The sequence below is a fragment of the Lutra lutra genome, chromosome 13 (genome assembly GCF_902655055.1).
Source record: "Lutra lutra chromosome 13, mLutLut1.2, whole genome shotgun sequence".
Classification (NCBI taxonomy): domain Eukaryota; kingdom Metazoa; phylum Chordata; class Mammalia; order Carnivora; family Mustelidae; genus Lutra; species Lutra lutra.
In genome coordinates, this window is record NC_062290.1 from 4889317 (window position 1) to 4914234 (window position 24918).

General features: G+C 39.6%; 2 protein-coding genes across 3 annotated transcripts in view; one reads left to right on the forward strand and one right to left on the reverse strand.

Moving 5' to 3' along the window:
- CENPP (centromere protein P) overlaps positions 1–24918 on the reverse strand; it is a 219170-nt gene that overhangs the window by 117016 nt on the left and 77236 nt on the right. The gene's annotated exons all lie outside the window — the stretch shown is intronic.
- Positions 15815–24563, forward strand: OMD (osteomodulin). Of its 2 annotated transcripts, XM_047701073.1 has the most exons (4): positions 15815–16101; positions 20974–21059; positions 21434–22387; positions 23604–24563. In XM_047701073.1, the coding sequence occupies exons 3-4, from the start codon at positions 21448–21450 to the stop codon at positions 23909–23911; spliced, it is 1248 nt and encodes a 415-aa protein (XP_047557029.1). In that variant the 5' UTR covers positions 15815–16101; positions 20974–21059; positions 21434–21447; the 3' UTR covers positions 23912–24563. The 2 variants fall into 2 exon arrangements, with proteins under 2 accessions (XP_047557029.1, XP_047557028.1); XM_047701072.1 differs by lacking the exon at positions 20974–21059.

Sequence of the window (24918 nt, forward strand, 5' to 3'; positions counted from 1 at the left end):
GTTAGGTTGCCATGAGGATTGAATGACAAATTATATGTGAATTTTCACAGAATGAGAACAAATAATACTAAAACTTGCCTGGTACCACAGAAGATTCGGAATAGCCAAAGCTATCTTGAGAAAGAACAAAGCTGGAGGTATCACAATCCTGTATTTCAAGGTATCCTACAAAGCTATACTAATCAAAAGTATGGTACTGGCACAAAAACAGACTCATAGATCCATGGAATAAGATACGAGCCCAGAAATAAAGTCATGCTCGGGGCACCTGGGTGGCTCAGTGGGTTAATAAGCCTCTGCCTTCAGCTCAGGTCATGGTCTCAGGGTCCTGGGATCGAGCCCCTGCATGGGGCTCTCGGCTCAGCGGGGAGCCTGCTTCCCCCTCTCTCTCTACCTGCCTCTCAGCTTACTTGTAATCTCTCTCTCTGTAATCTCTTGTAATCTTTCTCTCTTACTCTGTCAAATAAATAAAATTTAAAAAAAAAGAAATAAAGCAATGCTTGTATGATCAATTACCCTACAACAAAAGAGACACAAATATACAACAGGGAAAAGACAGTCTCTTCAATTAACAGTGCTAGAAAAACCAGATGGCTACATGCAAAAGATGAAATTGGCCCACTTTCTTACAGCGCATACAAAAATAAAGTAAAAATGGATTAAAAGCCTAAACGTGAGACGGGAAACCATAAAATTCCTGAAAGAAAATACAGGCAGTAGTATTTTGAACATTGGCCATAGCAACATATTTATATATATGTCTCCTGAGGCAAGGGAAACAAAGGCAAAAATAAAGTCTTGGGACTACATCAAAATAAAAAACTCTGCATACTGAAGGAAGCCATAAAAAAAATTTAGAAAAAGGCAATTTACCGAATGGGAAGAGATATTTGCAAATGACATATCTGATAAAGGGTTAGTATCCAAAATACATAAAGATTTTATCCACTAATTCCTCTACTGAGTATTTACCCGAAGGAAATGAAAACACTAATTTGTAAAGATATATGCACCCCCATGTTTACCGAAGCATTATTTACAATAGCCAGGATATGGAAGCCACCCACGTGTCCAACAGATGAGAGGATAAAGAAGATGTGTATATATACAATGGAGTATCAGCCATGAAAAAGAATTAAATTGTACAATTAGTGACAACATGGATAGACAACATGGATAGATAGAGTATTACACTAAGTAAAATAAGTCAGAGAAAGACAAATACCATATGAATTCACTCATATGTGGAATTTATGAAACAAATGAACAAACAAATAGATTTAAATACAGAAAATGAGCTAGCTGGTGGTTGCCCGAGGGGAGGTCAGTGGATCAGTGGGTAAAGATGAAGTTGATTAAGAGGCACAGAGTTCCAAATATAATATAAGTCAGTCATGGGGATGAAAAGTACAGCATAGGGAATATAGTCGGTGATACTGTAATAATGTGTGCGGACAGATGCTAACTGTGCTTAGTGACATGAGCACTGAGTAATGTACAGACTTGTCAAATCACTCTGTTGTACATCTGAAAATAACAGAACACTGTGTGTCCATTATATTTCAATTAAAAAAAAAAGTTTGTGAAACTGCTTTGGTAAACCATAAAGGTTCATAAAATATGAGTAAGTATTATACTGGAAAATTACTGACTAATGAGACAAATTAAAGATTATGAAGCCATTAACATGAAGAGAATATATTACAATGATAATCATTTTAAAATTAAAATATTCTAAAGTTCCAATAGTTTCAGTAATTCATTTTGATAAGTAATATCATAAAAATAAAATTGTGATGTCCCACCACTTATAAGAGGATAAGTAAAAGTCAAATGTTCACTAAAATTTTAAGAATCCAGGTCTTAAAATTAATAATTCAATTCATAAGGTTAACAAACAGATCATCTGTTATCTCAGTAGTAGACCTTAACAGAGCTAAGTTTATCTTTTTCTAAAAAGACAGAACAAAAAATTTTTAAATCCTGGAAATGATTCCTGAAATCACTGCAGTTAATTTCCTGTTGTTAATGTTGTTTTTCATCCCACAGCTGTTAACCATTTTTGGTGTTTACAAAACACAAATCACTAGTAAAAATCATCAAGAACCAAACTGAATTAAAAGTTTTCGGCCACAGGGGCACCTGGGTGGCTCAGTGGTTTAAAGCCTCTGCCTTCAGCTCAGGTCATGATCCCAGGGTCCTGGGATCGAGCCCCGCATCGGGCTCTTTGCTCAGCAGGGAGCCTGCTTCCTCCTCTCTCTCTGCCTACTTGTGATCTCTGTCTGTCAAATAAATAAAATCTTTAAAAAAAAAAGTTTTCGGCCACAAACCCATTCTATAGTAAATATAAAATATTACTCACTTGAAGCCCATTAAAGTTTGGAAATAAATCACTACACCTTACTGGGCTTATTAAGGACTTCAAGACAGAAAAAAATATCAAATACCATCCATCCATATTTTCTCCCAAATACTATAATAAAAATGATCATTGAATTAATGGGAAAAAATAACACTTTTTGAAAATCACTTGAAGTCACTAAAACTAAAGTTATTTTTATTTTTTAAAGATTTATTTGAGAGAGAGAGAGAGTACGAGCAGGAGAGGCAGAAGAGAGAGGGAGAGAGAATCTCAAGCAGACTCTGTGCCAAGCCTGGAGCCCAGTGTGGGTCTCGACCTCATGACCCTGTAATCTGGACCTCAGCTGAAACCAAGAGTTAGACGCTTAAGACTGTGTCACCTAGAGGCCCCTGAAGTTTATTTGTTTGTTTTTTTAAATCAACCGTGTTCCTCCTTAACCTATTCATTACTTTTCTTTACTTCATAACTCCATCTTTTCTTTTTTTTTTTTCTTAAAGAACTGCCTTCCTTCTGTCCTCTTCACCTCTATGCTCACATAGTCCTTAACCTATTAACCTAGGTTAACATCTGACCTACCAATTCTCCGTTTTCCCCAAATCATACTGTGTGAATAAGCCTGAACAATACTTTCACCTGCACTTACTAATGTAACCCTCACAGTACTGTCCTACAAGGCAGGCACGTGACCTGTTTTTCAGGTGTGGAAACTGCAAAACAAGGTTAAATAACCGTAGCAGATCTAGGACTCGATGATCGCCTTTCCCCATGACGACACACTTGCTTGCTCAGTGCTCACCCTACGGCGCTTACTTGAGGGACTCTTTGCTACTTGGCTTCCAGAGACAACATCTTTCAGGCTGCTCTTCCATGGCTAGTATCCCCCAATATTCCTCCTTTAGCCTCTTTTCTCTGCCCCCCCCCAACAGTCCTGTCCATTTTTACACATTCAGCCATTACCACTGAGGGAAGCCCTCTGAAGCCCACTTCTCAATGTGGGCCTCACCTGGGAAGAACTAACTCTTAAAAGCAGACCCAAACACCTAGTTTTAACACTCAATCAAAATCAATCCTAAACAATTTCTTCAGACTGTCCCTGTCCCTCTTGGCCTTTCCTTTACCAATTGTTCAGGTGTATTCTGCCTCTCGTACCTCTGCAGCAAGTCTGGCCGTCCTTGTTATTCTCACTCACTATGTCACAACTGCTTTATTTCCTAGTTGGAATATCAAAATCAGTTCCTGGCCTCATTCTGCCAGTCCAACTCTTATGTGATCAACCAAGCAGACTCACATGCTAGCTGGGTTAATCACAGTCAGTCCCCACATGGAAAGCCTATGATAGTTCTCATTGATCACTGAATTACAAAAACTTCTTCACCTATACTTTTCAAGACTGTCCATGATTTCCATTTGTAAATAATGATTTAAAATTTTTTAATTCCCACAGTTAACATATAGGGTTCTATTAGGTTCAGGTATCTAATATAGTGATTCAACAATTCTATAGATTATCAGTGTTCATCACAATAAATATATTCTTAACCCCTGTTCACCTACTCAAATAATGATTTTTGAGCTTATTTCATGCTCATATCTTTTTATGCCCCAGCCCCAGGGTAACTGTTTCTCACATACACTCTGTACTTCCTGGCCTCCTTGTACTTGTGATACCATCTTTTGCATCCACCAAAATCAAACACGACCTCAAACATCGGTGTCAAAAGTCACGCCCTCAGCAACTCTTCCTGGATTCTACCAGAGCGGATGTGGCTTCTCATACCCCAGCCAAATCTTGCCAGTACTTTGTGCCTCTCTTTTGTACTGATCACAGTCTAACTTAGCTCAGCTGGTTACTCCTTGGTCTCTTTGGACATTCTCCAGAGGGCTTTAGGAAACTTGGATGCAAGCACTGCTTCCTTGTCTGTGTCCAACCCTCACCAAAGGCTAGCATACCTCCTTGGCTCAATACATGTTTCTGAATTAAATCACTGAAAGGAAAGGAAAAACTTGTATCCTCCCCATAAGGAAACGATGTATTTTTATCCTGCACATCTTCTTTCTCCCCAGTGGTTGACCCATCCCTCCAGCTCCGCTACAGACTGGTGTGCTCTACGATAGTAAGAGGGCAGTTCCCCCAGTGCACTCTAGTGTTATAGTAGGGATTTAGGACAGTTCCTATCACAGGATCTGGGAGGTCTGAAACAGACCCTATTTCTCAATCAGCTCTGATGAGTGCTGAAGCAAGGTGGCATTCCCAGCAGTGAACATGGAAATAAAGAGAACTGCTTTAAAATGAACCCTTCCATAGAGAGAAGAGCTTAAAGAGGGGCCAAAAAGGCAGAAACACAGGGACAAATCAGGGCAAGTGGCAAAAGCAATATGCCATTCCCAGTTTTCCATACAGGGCATAATCAGTCATGTGAAGTCCTGATACTAAGACTTGCATTTTGAGTCCTTTTGTTAAGGAAAATACAATAGAAGTAAAAGACATAAACAATATAATAAATTTCCGTATACTTCCTAGTTTCAAAACTTATCAACTCACAGCCAATCTTACTCATTTATAGTCCCATGTTATTTTAATAACAGCTTTATTGAAAAATTTAAACACATTTCATTGGTTTTTATCTTTTTTTTTTTTTTTTAAGATTTATTTATTTAGAGAGAGAGACCACGTGCGTGCCTGTGAGCCAGGGGTGAGGCAGAGGGAGAAGAGAATCTCAAGCAGATTCCCCACTGAGCATGGAGCCCCATGCTGGGCTGGATCCCACAACCCTGAGATCAGGACCTGAGCCCTGATCAAGAGTCGGGTATTTATCAGACTGAGCCACCCAGGCACCCGAGTTGGGTGGTTTTTAGTGTATTCAGGGTTAGTATCATCACCACTATCAATTTCAGAGTATTTCATCACTCCAAAAAGAAACCCTTTACCCACTGAATGTAACTCTCCACCTTAGGTAAGTATAAACCCACGTTCTGTCTCTATGGGTTTTCCTATTCTGGATGCTTCATACGAATGGAATCATTCATCGGGCTTCTTCCACTCAGCGTGTGTCCAAGGTCCACCCATGCTGCAGCTGTGTTGAGGCTGCATTCCTGTTTATCACTAACATTCCTCTCTCTGGATGGCCCACATTTGCTGATCAGGTGATGGACATCCAAGCTGTTTCCCTTCCTTGGCTCTTATGAATAATACTGCTATAAATACTTATGTATTACGAGGTTTCTGTAGATACCAGTCTTCACTTTTCTTGGGTACATACTTAGAAGTGTAATTGGCAGGTCAAATGGCAACTTTGTATTGAACTCTTTGAGGCACTGTAGACGCCTTTCCATAGTGGCTGCACCATTTTACATGCCCATCAGCAACATACACAGATTGTAACTTCTACATACCTTCACCAATACTGGTTACTGTCCTTTCATTTATTTTTGTTATAATCCGTCTTTTCAACTGCAGCCATGCTAGGGACTGATAGGTTTATCAGACTGTGGTTTTTGATTTGCAGTTTCCTGATGACTATTAATACCAAGCATTTCTTCTGGTGTTTAATGACCATTTGTTACCTTCTTTGGAGAAATGTCTGTTCAGATCCTTGACCCATTTTTAAATTGGTTGTTGCTGTTACTCTTCTTATCACTGTGTTGTCTGGTTTGCCGTCTATTCCAGACACAAGTCCTTTATCAGATATAGAACCTGTAAAATTTTTCTCCCATGTTGTAGGTTGTTTTTCCATGGTATCCTTTGGCACAGGAAGAAAATTTGGTTTTGATTAAATTTCTTTTGTTTCTTGTGCTTTTGGTGTCACAGCTGAGAAACTGTTGTCTAATCCAAGGTCATAAAAAATGACATCCATGTTTTCTCCTAATATTCAGGAGTCTTTGCTCTTACACCTAAGTCTGTGTTCCATTTTGAGTTAATTTTTACATGTGGCATGATGCGGATCAGGATACAAACCATGTTCATCATTCCAGAGGCTCTTCCACACCTTTCCTAGTCCACGCTACCACCTCTCCCAGCAAACATCATTCATTAACTCACTCCTCCAAGCGGAACTTTGCCACCAACAGTACAACCCTCTCCTTAAAAATTTTTTATAAATTTTCTTAATAACTGTTAACCTTAAAAACTGTTACATAAGTAATGGCAGTTCTGCTTCTTGGGTCCATAAATACCCCTCTCATTCATATGTCTAATCATTTCAATACTTTGAAGAAACCGAAGTATTCCTCTCACCTAGAGGTTATTTGCAGCACTATTATATAATTTCACAGAAAACACAGAGGATGTCAGACTACTAAGTCTCAAAAGTGACTCCAAGAATTCTCATATGGCATTAAAGGAAGGAGTTGGCTATGAAGTGGTAACCCCCAAATAACAGAAAGACAAAGTGGCATATAGAACAAAGGGAACGACAGAACTTTGGATCTAGAAGCAGCCTTATTTAAAGTTCTAGGATGAGTAAGCTGCTTCCCAGAGGGAACAGGTGACTTCATACTTGTGACTCATGACAAGTCTCTGGGGTTGGTTAGTGGCTGTGACCCTACAGCAATGGGGATTCTACTATCTCTGTCCATTCTGAGTCCATAGAATAGCTTACCTCTAATTCCCCATGTATCTTTAGAAAGATATATGTTTCTAAATATTTTCCTCCCAAAATGAACTCATTAAATTTATTAGACAAATTTCCTAATTTTCACCATGGGAGGGCAGTCTTATTCTAGTACGCCGTAGAAGTCTAAAAATAAAGACAAGAAAGCTAGACCTGTTTTTTTAAAAGATTTATTTACTTATTAGAGTGAGAGAGGGACAGAGCACAAGTTGTGGGGTACGGCAGACAGAGGGAGAGGCAGGCTCCCCACTGAGCAGGGAGCCCGATGTGGGGCTGGATCCCAGGACGGAGATTGTGACCTGAGCTGAAGGCAGATGCTTCTCCAACTGAGTCCCTAGGTGTCCCAGCTAGACATATTTTAAAATAATCTTAAACACTACTTTCACATTTCAAAAAGGTAAACAATAATACTTATCTACAAGCAGAAATTGTCATACATGATCTGATTAATAGAAAATATACTTAGGAAAACAAAGGAAAGGCATATTTGAAAAATGAGACAAGCAGCATTATGCTTTGTATACTTATAAAATATCTAAGTATTCTCACAAGACTATGAAATCTTAAAAGAAAAAATATAGGAGCCTCTAGCACTTACCGAGTCCATACTACACGGCAACAACAAAGTATGCATTTTAAATGCAATGTTCCAATACCCAGCACTCAATCATCCTGTTAACTTATGACGGTACACATGCACACACCAATCCCCCAAATCATAGAGAAATGCAAAGGGCCTGCAACAATGAAAATGATTTTGGGAAAGAACAAAGTTGGAGGATGTATACTACCTAATGGCACAATGTAACGTAAAGCGGCTGTTAACCAGGAAGGCGGCAATGGGATATAACTGAGAATCTAGAAACAGACCTGTACATTCATGGTTAACTGATTTTTGACACAGATATCCAGGTAACTCAGTGGGGAAATAATCTTCTTTTCAACATATTGTCCTGAGAGAGTTGAATGTTCACATGCAGAAAACTGAACTCAGACCCTAACCTCAAAACACATACAAAAACTAACTCAAAATAGATCATGGACCTAAAAATAAGAGCTGAAACTACAAACTTCTGTGAGAACACAAAAAATCTTTAACTGCTTAGTCAGCTAATTAATTCTTTGACTTGACACCAAAAGCCATAAAACAACCATAAAAGAAAAAGATAATTTGAGCTTTACAAAATTAGTGACACTATTAAGAAAATGAAAACTTGTGGGGTGCCTGGGTGGCTCAGTTGGTCGAGCATCTGCCTTTGGCTTGGGTCATGGTCAGCGGGGAGTCTGCTTCCCCCTTTGATCAGGCGCTCTCTCTCTCTCAAATAAATCAATCAAATCTTTGAAAAAATGTAAAAAAATGTAAAAAATGTAAAAAAAATGTAAAAAATGTAAAAAAAATGTAAAAAAAAAAGGAAACTTGTGTCATGGATAGGAAGAAAAAAGATTACAAGCCATATATATATATATATATATATATATATATATATATATATATCTGATAAAAGGATTTGTATTCAGAATGTATGAAGAACCCTTACACTCATAACGAGACAAACAACCTAATTAAAAACAGCCACGGGGCGCTGGACTGGCTCAGTTGGTAGGGCGTGTAACCCTTGATCTCTGGGTTGTTAGCCCCGCATTTGATGTAGAGAGAACTTAAAAATAAAATCATTAAAAAAAGGCAAAATTTGATATACAGGTTTAATTTAATTGTGATCAAAATTCCAGCAAGGCTTTTTGTAGATATAGACAAGATTATTCCAAAACTTATGTGGAAAGGCAGAGGCACCAGAATAGCCAAAACAATTCTGAAAAAAGGGGAGGAATCATCCTACCTGATTTCAAGGTAGCACCAAATGCTGAGGAGGATGTATACAAAGTGATCTCTCATTCATTGTGAGTGGGAATTCAAAATGGAATAGTCCCTTTGAAAAATAGTTCAGATTTTTTTCAAGCTAAACATATGCTTACCATACGACCTAGCAATTACACCCCTAGGCATTTACCCCAGAGATGAAGACTGATGTTCACATAAAAACCTGTGGATGACTGTTTATAGCAACTTTATTAGGAATAGCCCCAACCCAGATGTACTTCAGCAGGTGAGTGGTTACACCGCCTGTGGTCAGCCTTATTGCTCAATAATAAAAAGGAATGAACCATTGATATACAACCTGATCAACAACCTGGATGGATCTCCAGAGAGTTATGCTGAGTGAAGAAAAAGTCAGTTCCAAAGGGTTACACATTCTATTATTCCTGTTATATTCTTTAAATGACAAAATTATAGAAAGAGATGAGCAGTTGCCAGGAGCTAGTGATGGGAGGTTTCTGCGGCTATAAAAGGGTGACATGTGGAATCCCTGCAGGGATGTAAATGTTCTCTTTTCACCTGTATCACCCTCAATATCCTGGGTGTGATAACATACCAGTTTTGCAAGGTGTTATCATTATAGGAAACCAGGCATAGCATACCTAAGATCTCCTTGTACCATTTCTTACAAATGTATTGTCTATAAGTATCTCAAAGTAACACTTAATTTAAAAAAATTCAATCAAAAAGTACTAACTGTAGTAGAATGCAAGGTATTGGATAAATCATCAGCAGGGACCACGTTAAGGATGGTTTTATAAACTAACCAGATAGTTCACAGACAGCTTAAGGGGCAAGAATAGAATGTCTAGAAACAACTCCATCAGCAGTGGGAATGGCAGCCTTTCACACTGGACGAGGAAAGTGGCAGTTCAATGAATGCCACTGGGACGTAGGTAGAGCTGCCCGAAAAACAGAAGGGAACACTATACAAGAACTATAAATCCTAACAAATTAGAGATATAAATTTTTTAAGATTTTATTTATTTGACAGATAGAGATCACAAGTAGGCAGAGAGGCAGGCAGAGAGAAAGGGGAGCAGGCTCCCTGCAGAGCAGAGAACCCGACGTGGGGCTCCATCCCAGGACCTTGGGATCATGACCTGAGCCGAAGGCAGAGGCTTTAACCCACTGAGCCATCCAGGCGCCCCACAAATTAGAAATTTAAATGCAAACACTAAAAACAGCAATGAAACCATCATGGTCCTAGATGAAACTGTGGAAACCAACGGGGGAGTTTTCGGACAACGCGTTAAGTGAGGAAGGTGGTTCTAACTCTGACACAAAAAGCTGGAGGGCCTTAAATAGCAATACGATAAGCCCAACAACAGAAAGTCTTCGTGGCAAAACTGTCAAGAGCCAAAGACAAATGACAAACTGGAAAATAACAGCTTTGAGTCATAGCACATAGGCCTAATTTCCCTTACAAAGAAATCCTAAAACTCAGAGAAAAAAAAAAAAAAAACTCAGCGAAGACCTACAACACAATAGAAAAGAAAGTAAAAGATACCGATAGCTCCAGGAAAAGAAGCAAACATAGCTGTGAAATATAAGAGATATTCAAACAGACTCAAAGTAAGAGTCATTTAACCTACTCGATCACCAAAGATAAAACCTTATTACACTACACCGAGGAGGATTTGACACAGGCCCTTGGCACTCTGAGAGCAATTAATTACACACATGGAGCCCAGCCTGCAGATTTATCACTCAAATATATTTGCACACATGTGCAGTGACACATGAAAGGTTATTAACTGCATCAATAAGAGGAAAAGATTGTATTAGGAAAAGATTAGAAAAACTGAAAATTTCATGCACGAATTCTTTTTAAAAATAATTTTTAAATATACATATTTGCTAAATATACATATAGGTGCACAAAATATCTCGGGAAAGAGTCACAAGAAAATGACAACACTGTATTCTACTTTGCAAAGGTCTCAAAAGCAGTGACTATGTTGCTTGGAGTCAGACGACGTGGGGGCCCTTAGCAGTGTCGCTGGGAGGGAACCAGCAGGTTGGAGACAAGCTGCAGGAAGAATTTTTGTGGTGTACTTTTGTAAAATAAGAAATACACATTTGGTGTCTGCCCCAGTTCCTGACAGAGAGCTCTGAAATCACTTGGAATTTCCTGGGTGATAGGAATATCTTTTGTTCTAAGGAGGTGACTCTGGGTGGGCTCCCTGATGGTTTGTAGATGACGGCTGGTCATGAGAAAGACCTGCTATGGTCAGAAGCGTGGAACTTTCAGCCCCACGCCCCCATCTTCTGAGGAGGGAGAGGGGTTAGAGATTGGGTTCATCATCCATCACGCCTGCATGAGGAAGCCTGAACAAAAGTCCCTAAGGTACAGGCCGCAGAGAGATTCCAGCTTGGTGGGCACATGCATGACTGGAACCCGAATGCACCACAGTTCCAAGGGGACAGAAGATCCTGAGCTCAGGGCCCCTCCAGACCTCACAGCAGGCATTCCTTCACCTGCTTTATGCCCATATCCTTTGTCATGAGCTTTATTAAATAATAAACCAATAAACATAAGCGTTTGAGTTCTGTGAGCCATTATAGAAAATTAACCAACCTGAAGACAAGACAGCAGGAGCCTATAGCCATGTTGTACAGAGGTGGTGGGTAAGCTGGAGACCTCCTACTTCGACTGGCATCCAAAGTGGGGGCAGTCTTGTGGGACCGAGCCCTTGACCTGTGAGAAGTGATGCTAACTCTGGGTAGACAGTGTCAGAACTGAGTTGAACTGTAGGACTTTCAACTGGCGTCTGAAGGAACAGGAAGGAGCAGGACAGCTCGAGGCCAGAAAGCAGCCCAGAAACACAAATCAGTGGTCCACGAACAGGCAAGAAGTAGGCCATCAGAGTTTCCCCAAAGGAATTTATTTTTATTTCTCTGAACTAATTAAGTGCTACATTTATTCATTTATCTATTTTTTAAGACCTGTGTTCAACACGGGGCTTGAAATCATGATCCAGAGACCAAGGATCACATGCTCTACTGACTGAGCCAGGCAGATGCCCCTATGTTTGGAATTTATATATTTTTTTAAGATTTATTTATTTGTTTTAGGGAGAGAGCGTGGACGGGAGGGGGCAGAGGGAAAAGGAGAGAGAGAGAGAGAATCCTCAGGCCAACTCCCCACTGAGTGCAGGGCCCCACACAATGCTCAATTCCAGGACCTGAGATTATGACCTGATCACGATCTGGAAACCAAGAGTTGAACACCTAACCGACCGAGACACCTAGGGGCCCCTGTTTGGCATTTATTTGAAAATATGAGGCAACACTGGAGGATTTTAGGCAGAGGCACTGTGAGACACTATACAATTAGGTTTATTTTAATATAGATAAGATGAAAACTGGATTGGGAAAGGAGATGTGTGAACACAGACAGAGGAGTCAAGACACCGCTACAACCCTGAGGGAGAGATGTCAGTCACCGGAGAGATGGTGACAGGGTAGGCCAAGAGACACAGACACACCAAAAAGACACTCCAGTGCTAGATCACAAAGGACTCAGGAACAGATCTATTTTGAAAGTGAGAGACAGAAGGTGATTTCGATCAGTGGTTCTCAAGTTTCCACAGCACCTGGGAGACACCTCTTAAAAATGTAAGTCGCCAGGCTTGTGTGCAGAGCTTCTGGTTCTGCGGGTCTGACATACAGGTATGCTGCCACCTGAACTTCAAATTAGCAGCCCTGGCAACTCACACACTGATGGTTCTCCTGTCACATTTTGGGATGCACCCATTTAGACAACTCCCAACCTTCTGGCTTATGTCAGTGAGTGAACTTGGGATGGGGACACCATTTACGGGAAAAGAGAACAAAACGGGGCAATGGAAGGTGCGAGCGGCAAAGGCACAAGGATGGCCTCTGCGGGGCATGTGTGATGTCTAGAGTTTGGACAACTTCTGTGGGGCTGCCTGAATGGTCTTTCTGATGGAAGCAATTCATCAGCTAAGGGTCAAGTGTGCCTCCTAAACGTGATTTGATATAGAATGCTTCAAGGCTTCCGAGCACGTCAGAAGCACATGTAACCATGACGCTGGCCCTGGCCACCTCTCTGAGGTACCTTCCCCGCCCACATCACTCAGCCCCAGCCATATTGTCTTTTTCCTCTTGATACCAATGTGGCTTGGTCCCTCACTGTATCAGGTGTCTGCTAAACTATCTAAAATAGTAATTTCCTTTCTTAAAAATTTATTAAATAGAATATCTTTTAGAGCAGTTTTTAGGTTCACAGCAAAACTGAGAAGATACATTGATTTCCCATGTCCCTTTCTTCCTTAGCAACTCCTTACTTTCTGGTGCTGGAAGGTACCCCAGGCTCATCTTGTATGCTCCGTGCCTCAGTCCTAGAATAAACCATTTCTTCAAAGAGCTTGGTTTCCTTTATGGCAGAAGGTTAACAGGAGCCAAGATCTGGGGATGCCTGGTTGGCTCTGTCAGTTAAGCGTCTCTTGATTTGGGCTCAGGTCATGCTCACAGTTGTGGGACTGAGTGAGCCCTGTGAAGGGCTCTGTGCTCAGCTCTGAGTCCGCTTGAGATTCTTTCCTTCTCTGTCTGCCCCTGCCCCAGCACACACACACACTCTCTCAATAAATAAATATATAAAATCTTTAAAAAGCAGCAGCAGCAGATGCCACCGCCGCCAAGATCTGGGTGCTGGGTGTTTGCTGCGGCTGCAGAGTCACTGCCTCCACTCCCTCCCAGCCGGCAGAGCCAGGTGACAGGTGTGGGTACACCAGCCAGTGCACACACGCATCTACAGACATTTCTAGATGGAGCCACCTGTGTACTGTTAAGCTGAACGTGGATTCATACCGCTGTCTCCAGCTCTCGCCCAACCGCATGTGTCATTCTGGCTGCCTCCCCTTGCTCGTCCGCAGCCTCCCTCCAGCAGTGAGAGCCCTGGCTCCACCACCCGCCACGCAGACACGTAACCGCTCTGTCCCAGTGCAGGTGCGCAGGAGGGTGACAGCTGCTGACCTGTGCCTGTGCTCATTCACTTTGATCCCCCTACCTTGCTCCACTGCCCTCCGCACCCCCTCATATGTTTATTTTCTGTTTTCCTGTTCCGTGACAATAGAAACTTGAGCTGCTGAGTCACGCGCACCTAAAACTGCCTTAAACAAATCAGGTGCTAAAAATATTAGCTGAATGAGTATAATGAAAAAAATCCCTGATTACCACAATCAAGCAGATCGCAGTCTGGCCTTTCTCGACCAGCACTATTCAGCTATGAAGGTACTTATCTACCTCAATCAAATTATCATCATAGAATATAATTGAGACTTTTCATCAATTCAATGGACTTCTCTCTTCAATTGCTGCAATTGTACCCATCGAACCGAAAGCACGAACGATCACAATCACTTACAGCTTTTACTTTTTCTATCAAGTCTGACGTGAACCAACACTCTTCTTACTCCCCCCGCCTCCCAACCTAAACCTCCTGGACACCATCTACCGCTTTCAAATTTCCTAGACACGAGTGAATCTATGTGCCTAGCTATCTATTGATAAATATTCTTTCCACATGTGTTAGGAACATGAACAACATAATCATGATCACAAGTTCAAATCACAGTGTTAAATGAGGAATTATATGAAAATTAAGCTTTTGACTTTAAGTTTCTCTTCCAAAAGAACTACGAGGGCACATAAAATTAAATCTTTGGGAAAAAATTACACAGATTTGCTCTCTCTTCCTTAGTATGGAAGCCTGAGGTTTAAGAACAAAGACTAATAGGAAACATATGGAAAAGATCAGTAACAAGATGAAATCCTGGCCCAAATACAGTCTGCCATGTTTCACATACCAGCGCCTCAAATAATAGAGATTTTTACAGCACTGCCAAGCATCACTTGAAACACAGCACGCTTTTAAAAAACCTGAAGTATAACAAAATAAACCCTGTGATTTCTTTGTAAAAATCTAATGGTAAACACTGAGGACACAAGGACAAATTCTGGGATTCACTTTACCTTATTAGTTTGTACAAACTTTGAAGAGTCTTCCAAAGCATGAACTCAAGGTTCACTGCCAAGAAATACAAGTTAATTCTCTGTTTAAAAAAAAAAAAAAAACAAAAACCACTCTAGTGAAAAAATGTAGCATTTAAGCAGTTAACCACTACTCCTCAGGAAAACAATTCAGTGAAAAGAGATTTTTTACATCTACAAAATAAAGGCAACAGAAGTTCCTAATGGCATCTTAGTTAATACTACAAAATTATTTTTTGTACTAACCTAAAGAGGCAAATCAGAGATCTACCTTCTGAGTGCAAGACACTAAATTCCACCACCAGATTAATTTTTATTTCAAAGGTTTGTAGCAGGCGTTCTAGTGCACGGATTTGGGAGGAAGAGGAGGACAGTGATAGGGAACAGAAAAGAAGGTATAATTCTCTATGTGGAAAAGTTATATATTTAATCTGTGTCACTAATGACAAATCCCTTTGTTTAAAAAGTAAACTAGAGGGGTGCCAGGGTGGCTCAGTCGGTAAGGAACTGACTTTGGATTGGCTCAGGTCATGATCTCGGGGTCCCGGGATCGAGGTTGTAGGGCTCCTTGCTTCCTTGTTCAGAGTGAAGCCTGCTTCTCCCTCTGCTTGTGCTCTCTCTCAAATAAATAAAATCTTAAAAAAAAAAAAAAAAGTAAACTAGACATGCAATGCTGTATGTTTCTAATCTTGGTTGCTTGTTTTCACAAAGGAAAGCCCTGGTGTGACGTGAGGTTTCAGACAAGGGACATTTCAAGACCACTCTTGAGTTCCACCTTAAATTGTTGAGACCCTGAGCTCCAAGTTACAGGGGACCTTAATTTGGAGAATTCTTTGGCATGAAAATGAAAATAAAAACAGTAATCAGTACATGCTGTTTCATTTAGTTCTGTTTGCCTTTCATATTAGAGGAAATTCTTGCCACACCTCAAACCAAAATTAAGGGGAAAGGAAGGGAAGTAAGCCACAGAAATCTGACCAACAGCACAAGCATCTCAATTTGAATCCACAAAGTTTTGGATAATGAAAAGAAATACATAATCTTAATTCAACCCAAGTGTTTTCCAAGCAGATTATATTTGCTTAAATTGCTACAGTAATTCAAGGACAGCCCTGTCTGGACACACAGTTACTGTGGATTTTTAAGAGACTCAGTTAAAGAATTTAGGAATATCTGATTCAATTTACAGGATTTGCAAATTCATCAACCCCTGAAAACTAAAGCAAACTTAACAGGTATGATGATAAAATAATTTTCAATTTTTTTTTAAGAAACTGTTCCTACTATTAAAACTTCTTAAGTATATTTGATTTGTTTAACATTAACATAGATCATAAAAGCACAATATTTGGAGGCAATATCTGATAAATCTACTTTAAAATTTGATTAGCAAAAATATTCAGAGAAAGCAGTAATACAGTGATTTAAATTTTCTAAGATTTACCCAATAAATAATCTTTGTTTAGATTTATTTTTAATTCAGAATGAAAGATTTTTACGTTAATGGCATCACTGTCTCCTCTCTCACTCTCAACTTTAAATGACAAAACTGGCAAATGTCTGTGAGCCATACATCTGGGCAGGTTGACAGATTCTGCTTGTAGGGAAGAAGGATGTTTGTATCGATTTCAATAGAAATTTTCTTAATATTTCTCTGTTGACCAAATCTTTGACAGTAACATATTTTTGCTTTCATTTGACTCTTTCTGGAAGGGAAGATGTGACTGCTCTATCTGGTACTAAAGGAAACAGTTCCCTGGGTTCTAGTTAAGATTTAAATGTAGTATGGCTAAAAATAATTTTGAAACTTTCTTTTAGTAGTAAAAGGCTTACTTCCTCAGGCCTTGGGTGTAAAACAGGATGTAAACTACTTTATTTATAGAGTTAAATTTAAAACCGCTTCGGAAAGAAATCTGAGTCTATTCTAATACTCTGGTTTCTTATATCCTAGTTTCTGTGGTAAATCAATAAAATAACTGAGTCTTTAACAAAATGCAATAAGGCTTTCCAATTTCTTTAACCTTTCCAGAACAAAGTTCGATCTCATTTTAATTAGAACTTCCTTATGAAAGCACAAGTGCTTTTTCCCAACTAAGAGAGATGTTATAACATAGAAGCATTTATAGCTATAATATGAAAAATTCACATTAATGGATAGTTTTAAAAATCGGTAATATATATTTTCCATTGCTTTAAAGATTCTGTTCACATCTGTTACTTTTCTATTACTCTGTAATGGGAATAGCATGCTGTGACCGGAGACACCACTGGAGAGAACAGCCATGTTCTCTGTGACTGTGTCCATTTAAAGAAAACGACTGCGGCAAAATAATACCTAGAAATAATCAGCATTAGTAGCGACACGCACCGCTAACAGGATGCAATCTGTAATTTATTAATCCAGTCACCCATTAACAAATGTCTGAGCACTTATACACTGTGCATTATACTAGATTCTGCCAGAAATTAGGTCAGGAAGTGGGAGACTGACGGTGAGTGTTCTGTTTTGCTATGAGCAATTCTATAGGGAATGAGGCATAAATTGTAGAACATGAAAGGCAGAGGTAATAAAAATGTGCTTTGCAAATGGCTAGGAAGAGATCAGTTGAATGGAAAATTTGGATTAAAAAGAAATAAGAAGTCATTATAACAGGGAAACTCACCAGAGAGGAAGTTGAAGACTAAGATGAATAGGAAATAATGGGCCTCTGGATGGAGACAGGGTTGATTTCAAACCAGAAAACTGGACTTGGTCAAAAGGAAGAGGGATCAGGCTGAGCTGCAGAGCCAAGGTCCTTAGAGGACGATTCAGAAGAGAAACTGTCCTTAGGGAAAGCCTATCTTCATAGGTGGCCAAGAAGACTAAAAGCAGCCAACACTAAAGAATCCCTTTATTTTCAGGGAGACTCCCATAATGAGGTCTTGATCCCAAGTCAAAGGGACGCATTTAAGTGCCGGATTGAAAGTATCACCCAGGTCTCCTTTTTCCCAATATATTTCTCATAATTGTTAAATAGAGTCAAGACCTTCATTCTCAAATGTAAGGTTAGTGATTGATTATTGCTACTGTTCTTTTTTTCTTCCCCCCAAAGATTTTATTTATTTATTTGACAGAGAGATAGAGAGCACAAGTAAGCAGAATGGCAGGCAGAGGGAGAGAGAGAAGCAGGCTCTCCGCTAAGCAGGGAGCCCGACATGGGGCTTGATCCCAGGATCCTGGAATCATGACCTGAGCCGAAGGCAGCTGCTTAACCAACTGAGCCACCCAGGCTCCCCTATTGCTACTGTTCTTAATACAAGGATGAAATTCAGAGCTCTGATGAGCAATGCTCATTTCAAAGTTTGTGTAACAGTCAGCTTCCAAGACCCCCCTCCATGCCTAACCTCCCCCCGCCCCCGCAGCGGCATGCCTCTGCCCTGCTTCTACATATACCTTTGTGAGACACAGCAAACTTACAGTAGAACCCTGTGGTGCAATGAGACTGAAGTGAAGTATGACATGTACTTCAAAAAGTTAATATGCTCCACTATAATAAGTACCATAAAAACTACAAATTTAACACATAAAGTATTATCAACTAGTGAGTAAAATGTATAGGATGTTCTACACCCATTCCTGCTAATCTCCCAAGATCTGGAACAAATGATACTACAAAGACTTCCCCATCTGCCCGAGGCAGGGTTAAGCCACTATACCCATGGCACTGGGGTCTAGGCGGTAAACATTAATTCCCTTTGTCTGAGAATATGGTTTGCCATGTTGGGTCTCTCCCATAAACCGTATGCTCTTTATGGAGGGGACCACATCTTCATGTCTTCATCTCTGTGTTCCTCACCAAATACAGTGCCTCACACTCAGAAGTAACTGCAGTCTAAACTCAACCAAAGTTTAACTACTAATATCTGTAAGGTGGTTGACTAGCCAGGTTCACACACAACCTCTAGTACAGGTCACTAAGGCAGCAGATCCAATTGGAGCTTTCCAGCACCCTGACTTAGCCAGAACTGAACACTGCCCTTCGGGGTGAGATGATCTCCCTGCAGGACTTTCTCCTACTTCACCCACCAACAATTCAGTGTGAAGATTGTGGCTCAACTACCTTAATGAATTAAATTAGGTGTTCATTCCCTGAGTGCAGACTCCACAGGTCAGAATTCAGGCCCTCTAGATTCTGGTCCAGATTAGCTATGACAGTCTTATTTTACTCCTTCAATAGCTAACCACTATTTCCCAAGTACCCTACTCTTTGTTCCTTACATATTTTGGTCATCTCTTCTGTCTGGAAATCTTCCTGGTCTTCCTCTATGAGAATCCTAACATTCTTCAAAATCTAGGTCAAATGTCACATCCTCTATGAATCCCACTGATATGAAGGAACAGTGCATGCAGTCTACTGAGATTTGTAAAACAATTGTTTTAAAACATCAAACCATTGCTATTTTGACATATTCTGTAGGTAGGGATGAGATTAAATATAACAAAACATACATATGAGTAAATCATTGTTTTGTTTGATCCTATCCTCTTGGTTAAAAAAAAAAAGGCAGCGGCAGCAAGATGGTCATTCCAAACTGATGGGAAATGGGAATTTTTAGAGGCTTGTCTAGGAGCAAGGGAAAAGGAATGCAGTAAGGACATGTCCTTGAGCAGCAATGAGTGGTCATGAATTTCAAGTGACACCAGCTGGTGTGGTCAGTTTTCTCTCCACTTGCTCTGCTGCATGAGTCAGGCTGTATGTAGATGGACAATTGAAGGAACAGGATTGGAGATTACCAGAAGAATAAGAGGATGAAAGGGGCCAGAGGATCAGGGACCTGTGCAAACAAGTGACAACGGTGATGGGCCATGGGGTCCAGGCCACAGAGAAGAACTGAGTGCATTGGGAGGTATGAATAAAGGGCAGTGAAAATACAGTGGGTTCCCCATATTTACGTCCTACTGAAATTGAGGAATTACTACAGCTGGAGCTACTCCGTGGGGTAAGTTATAAAGACAAGTCGGGGTGTGAAGGAGCTACACCCTGGTAATGACAAGGCCCACGCTCTGGGTGCACAGGAGGGAAGAAAAGATCAAGGGTCCCTGACTCTACTTAAATATTAACTCCAAATCCCACGTTAACACATAATTACATTCCATACATTTATAGTTCCTGACAAGAAAATAAAAAAGAATCTAAGATGTTAGGGTCTAAGGTAGACTTTGTCAAATGGGGTCTGTTATAGACAATGATTTAAATAACTATTTTTTCAATTATCCCAATGATGAAAAATAGCTTGTACCACTCTTGTACCACATGACTAATGGGATAGAGAAAAGTCAGTTCATGACACACAGGGACATGTTACATTAATTCTCAGGAAACCCTGAATGAGAGAGGTAGAGAAAAATACCTGCAGAATCGAAGAGTTAAGATTCTTTTTTTGTTTGTTTTCCTTCCTTTTAACCTTTATCTAAATAACAAACTTATCCATCTGGATCACTTTCTAACCTGCAAAGCACTTTTACATGCATATCTCACGTGACTGTCACAACCACTACTTGAGATAAGCTAGGAAACAATTACATTTCTCATTTTCATGAGGAGGCAAGAGGCAGGCATGTTAAGTGGCTTGACTGCCCTAAGTGACAGATGGGAAGTGAAGGTCTTCAGGCTCCTCATCCAGTAGACCACCACTACAACTTCAAGTTAACGGTCTTTCTCAAGCTGAGTACTCCTCCCGTGAAGTGTACCCCTTATACACCCTCCTCCTCCCTGTACTGTGTGCATCTTTCTGATTCTCTACCAGACTTCAACTCCTGGGAGACAAGACAGTGTGCTTTCAGTATCTGTATATCTAGGACTTAACTCAAAAAATTAGTGGAAAGAAAGAAAATGTATAGAATAACCTACTAAAAGCTCAAAGTTTGTAGACGGTAAATATTGCGTGTATTTGGGATTTGAGTCAAGTGGAGTCAGAGACAAAATAATTGGATTCTGGAAACGGTTTCATGGGGGAAAACTAGAAGTCATGGTTAGACTTGGCCAGAAACACTAAGAGGAAAGATGAGAGCTATTTTGAATATCTCAAGCTCTTACATAAAAAGGAATGTTTCATGTTCTTCCAAGGGCAGAAAAGAACATCGAAAAACAGAAGCTGCAGTGGGAAAATATTGGTTAATATTAACTAAGACCAAAAGCGTCTCCTCTCATAGGTAATGACCATCACTGAAGGGACCATATAGTTAGTGGAACAATCAGCATTTTTAGTGGACGGAATACCCAGCTTTGGGGTTGAGAGGTCATGTTATCATTGTAAATCTATAGGAAGCAAGACAAACTAGGATTCCCTTCAAAGATGGGTATGTAGTCTGGTTCAGTGTAAAATGTGACTTTTTAAAAAAATACCACCTTATTGGTACTTAAACATTAATTTTGGTTTGAGCATTGCCCATTTATTCTGGATTGTTTTATATATTTCAATACAGATACAGATATTATGCACTTTATGTAACTGTTAATTTACACAAAAATTCTTCTAGGATTTACTGACTTTTCCCACAATATATTTGCTTTCTCCTTATAATAGGACAAAAAAGGAACATGGGCTTTTTAAGTCTAGCACATGTCCTTTTCTTCTTTTTTGGAGTCAAAGTATATTGTCAATATGAAAATTATCAATGGGATGAAGATTATGATCAAGACCCAGATGATGTCTACCAACCGGAATTCCAATTTCATCAAAATGAGGACTTTCAAGTTCCTTTTCATCAGTATATGTTAGGCTGTGCCACTGAATGCTTCTGTCCACCCAATTTTCCATCATCAATGTATTGTGACAATCGCAAACTCAAGACTATCCCACGTGTCCCAGCACACATACAGCAGGTCTACCTTCAATTCAATGAAATTGAGGCTGTGACTGCGGATTCATTCATCAACGCAACTCATCTCAAAGAAATCAACCTCAGCCACAACAAAATTACATCTCTAAAGATTGATCATGGTGTGTTTGCTAAGTTGTCAAATCTACTACAACTTCACCTACAGCATAACAATTTAGAAGAATTTCCATTTCCTCTCCCTAAGTCTTTGGAGAGACTTCTTCTTGGCTATAATGAGATCTCCAGATTGCAGACAAATGCCATGGATGGGCTAGTAAACTTGACAATGCTTGATCTCTGTTACAATCATCTCGAGGATTCCATGTTACAAGAAAATGTACTTGCCAAAATGGAAAAATTAATGCAGCTCAACCTATGTAATAACAGATTAGAGTCAATGCCTCCTGGTCTGCCTTCTTCACTTATGTACCTGTCTTTGGAAAATAATTCAATTTCTGCTATACCAGAAAATTACTTCAAAAAACTTCCCAAACTCCAGGCTCTACGAATGTCACACAACAAACTACAAGATATCCCACATAATATTTTTAATCTTCCCAACCTTATAGAGCTCAATGTTGGACACAACAAACTGAAGCAAGCATTCTATATTCCAAGAAATTTACAACACCTATACCTAGAAAATAATGAAATTGAAAGTATGTAAAATTTCATTATCTTTTTTAAACACAAGGAATATTATGCAGATCTTTTTTTTTTTTTTTGAAGATTTTTGTTTACTTATTTGAGAGAGAGGGATAGCAGAGAAGCAGGGACATCGAGAGAGGGAACACAAGCACGGGGAGTAGAAGAGGGAGAAGCAGGCTTCCTGCTGAGCAAAGAGCCCAACATGGGGCTTGATCCCAGGACTCTAAGAACATGACCTGAGCTGAAACCAGAAGCTTAACTGACTGAGCCACCCAGGCACTCCTAAGGAAAAAATCTTTTTTAAAAAACATCTATGCTTTACACATTGCTGAAGATAGTTGACTAAAGTAGCTAGGGAAATGGCCAAAGCTAGTCTCAGAAAGGTATGCTATAAAAGTTTATAGCCTTGGGGCACCTGGGTGGCTCAGTGGGTTCAGCTTCTGCCTTCAGCTCAGCTCAGTCTCAGGGTGGGATCGAGCCCCACATCATGCTCTCTGCTCAGCAGGGAGCCTGCTTACCCATCTCTCTCTGCCTGCCTCTCTGCCTACTTGTGATCTCTCTCTGTCACATAAATAAATGAAATTTTAAAAAAATAATAAAAGTTTATATTCTTTTCTTTTAATGATTTTATCTATTTGAGAGAGACAGACAGAGAGAGAGAGAGAACGCACAAATCGGGAGCAGGAGAGCTTAACCGACTGAGCCACCCAGGCACCCAAGTTTATAGTCTTTTCTATGTAATGTTATCACTTTGAACACTGACAAGTAGTACTGTAGAGTATCTGAAAAAATAGGAGTTTCCTGAGTAGTAGAGACTAAAGGTGTTTTTTACTTTGTTCTTTTTGAGATTACTTATACTATGAATTTATTACATAACAAATAATTAAATAGCCAAAAAAGCCACCATTTTTTTCAAGTTTTAATTCCAGTACAGTTAGCACACAGTGCTGTGTTAGTTTCAGATGTACAATACAGTGATTCAGCTTTTCCATCCATCACCCAGTGCTCATCAGGACAGATGCGCTCTGAAAGCCATCATTTACTTTGAGAACATATAATTCATCTGTAGTTTCATTTTCTTCATTTTATTATTTGATTACTGTAAAAACTAATTAAACCTAATTCTACCTATAAGAATTTTAATAAGACTATCTCATATTTTAATAAATTCCAATGTAGGATCTAGATGTAATGCAGCAGGATTAATCTTTAATTTGTATTTTTCAGATATCAATGTTACAGTGATGTGTCCGTCTGTTGACCCACTGTATTACCACCACTTAACGTACATCCGTATGGACCAAAATAAGCTGAAAGAGCCAATAAGCTCATACGTTTCCCTCTGCTTTCCTAATTTACACACTATTTATTATGGTGAGCAAAGAAGCGCTAATGGGCAAACAATACAACTGAAGACTCAAGTTTTCAGGAGATTTCCGGATGATCCTGATAGTGAAGAACATGAAGATCACCAAGAAGGTCCAGAACAAGAAGAAACAGAAGAAAACACTGACCCTCACTATTACGGAAGTTAAGAATGGCAAGAAACTATATAGGTATACATTTATGATTGTATACAATGGTATTATTCAGTATTAATTGAACTAAACATGGAAGGCTCACAGTAATATATCTAGAATCATGCATTAGTATAAGATCAGACTGAATTTAAGTTGTTGGTAACACTTGCATCATTACACAGTATTCAAACTTACTTAAAATTACACAAGTCTTTAGAAATATAAATTAGAATGACATGGGAATAAAAAACTAAACTTAAAATAACAATATTATCAGGCTGAGGAGAAAAAGTATGCCATCTCTAGTGATATTAACTGTTCTAAGAGTGATGAAAACAGCAGCACTAGAAGCCAAGAACTGGAAGAGGCCAGCACTGAGATGCCCGGGCTTATGTTCATGTAACGGGCAGTCATTCACTCAGGAGTCCGTTATTTTCTTTGACCTGATCTCCAGAAAAGCTTTCACACTTGTATGTGAAATCTTATCACCATGACATCCACCTCCCTGGCCCTACCACTGAGAGCAAGAGAGGATTTTCAAAAGAGGCCATTCTGCTACGGATCCAAGACTTGTAGTTTCACGAAATCAACTGGTCTTTGTTTTTCTCTCAGAGCACCAAAGCCACACAATTCTAAAACATGTATTTGGATAACTAAAAAAAAACACTGAACTGTCTCATCACAATCATATTTTAGCAGATTTCAGCAACTGTCCAAAACAATCTGTCTTCCATTTTAGTGGGGATCAATGTTTCTATAGTAAACTCACTAGGGAAAGTTTTTGTTGTTATTGTAGCTACACAGAGATTCACCAATAAATAACTGCTTTGCTCACATGGTTAGTTTAGCATACAACAGTATACCAGCATTATTAAAACACTTTCACTTTCCTAGCATGATAGAGTAGAAACACTATGAGCATCAGCCCATATTTATTTAATTAGTGCTAAAGCTGAACAGAGTTCCTTTACAATTTGGACAAGTTTTGATACCTTCTTTAAAACCTTAGACACACCTATTAT

What these genes read in the sequence shown, in the direction of transcription:
- OMD (XM_047701073.1), top strand. Translation starts at nt 21,448, where the DNA reads ATGGGCTTTTTAAGTCTAGCACATGTCCTTTTCTTCTTTTTTGGAGTC. An exon ending in AGAAAATAATGAAATTGAAA is followed by an intron (nt 22,388 to 23,603) that starts GTATGTAAAATT and finishes TGTATTTTTCAG; the next exon opens with ATATCAATGTTACAGTGATG.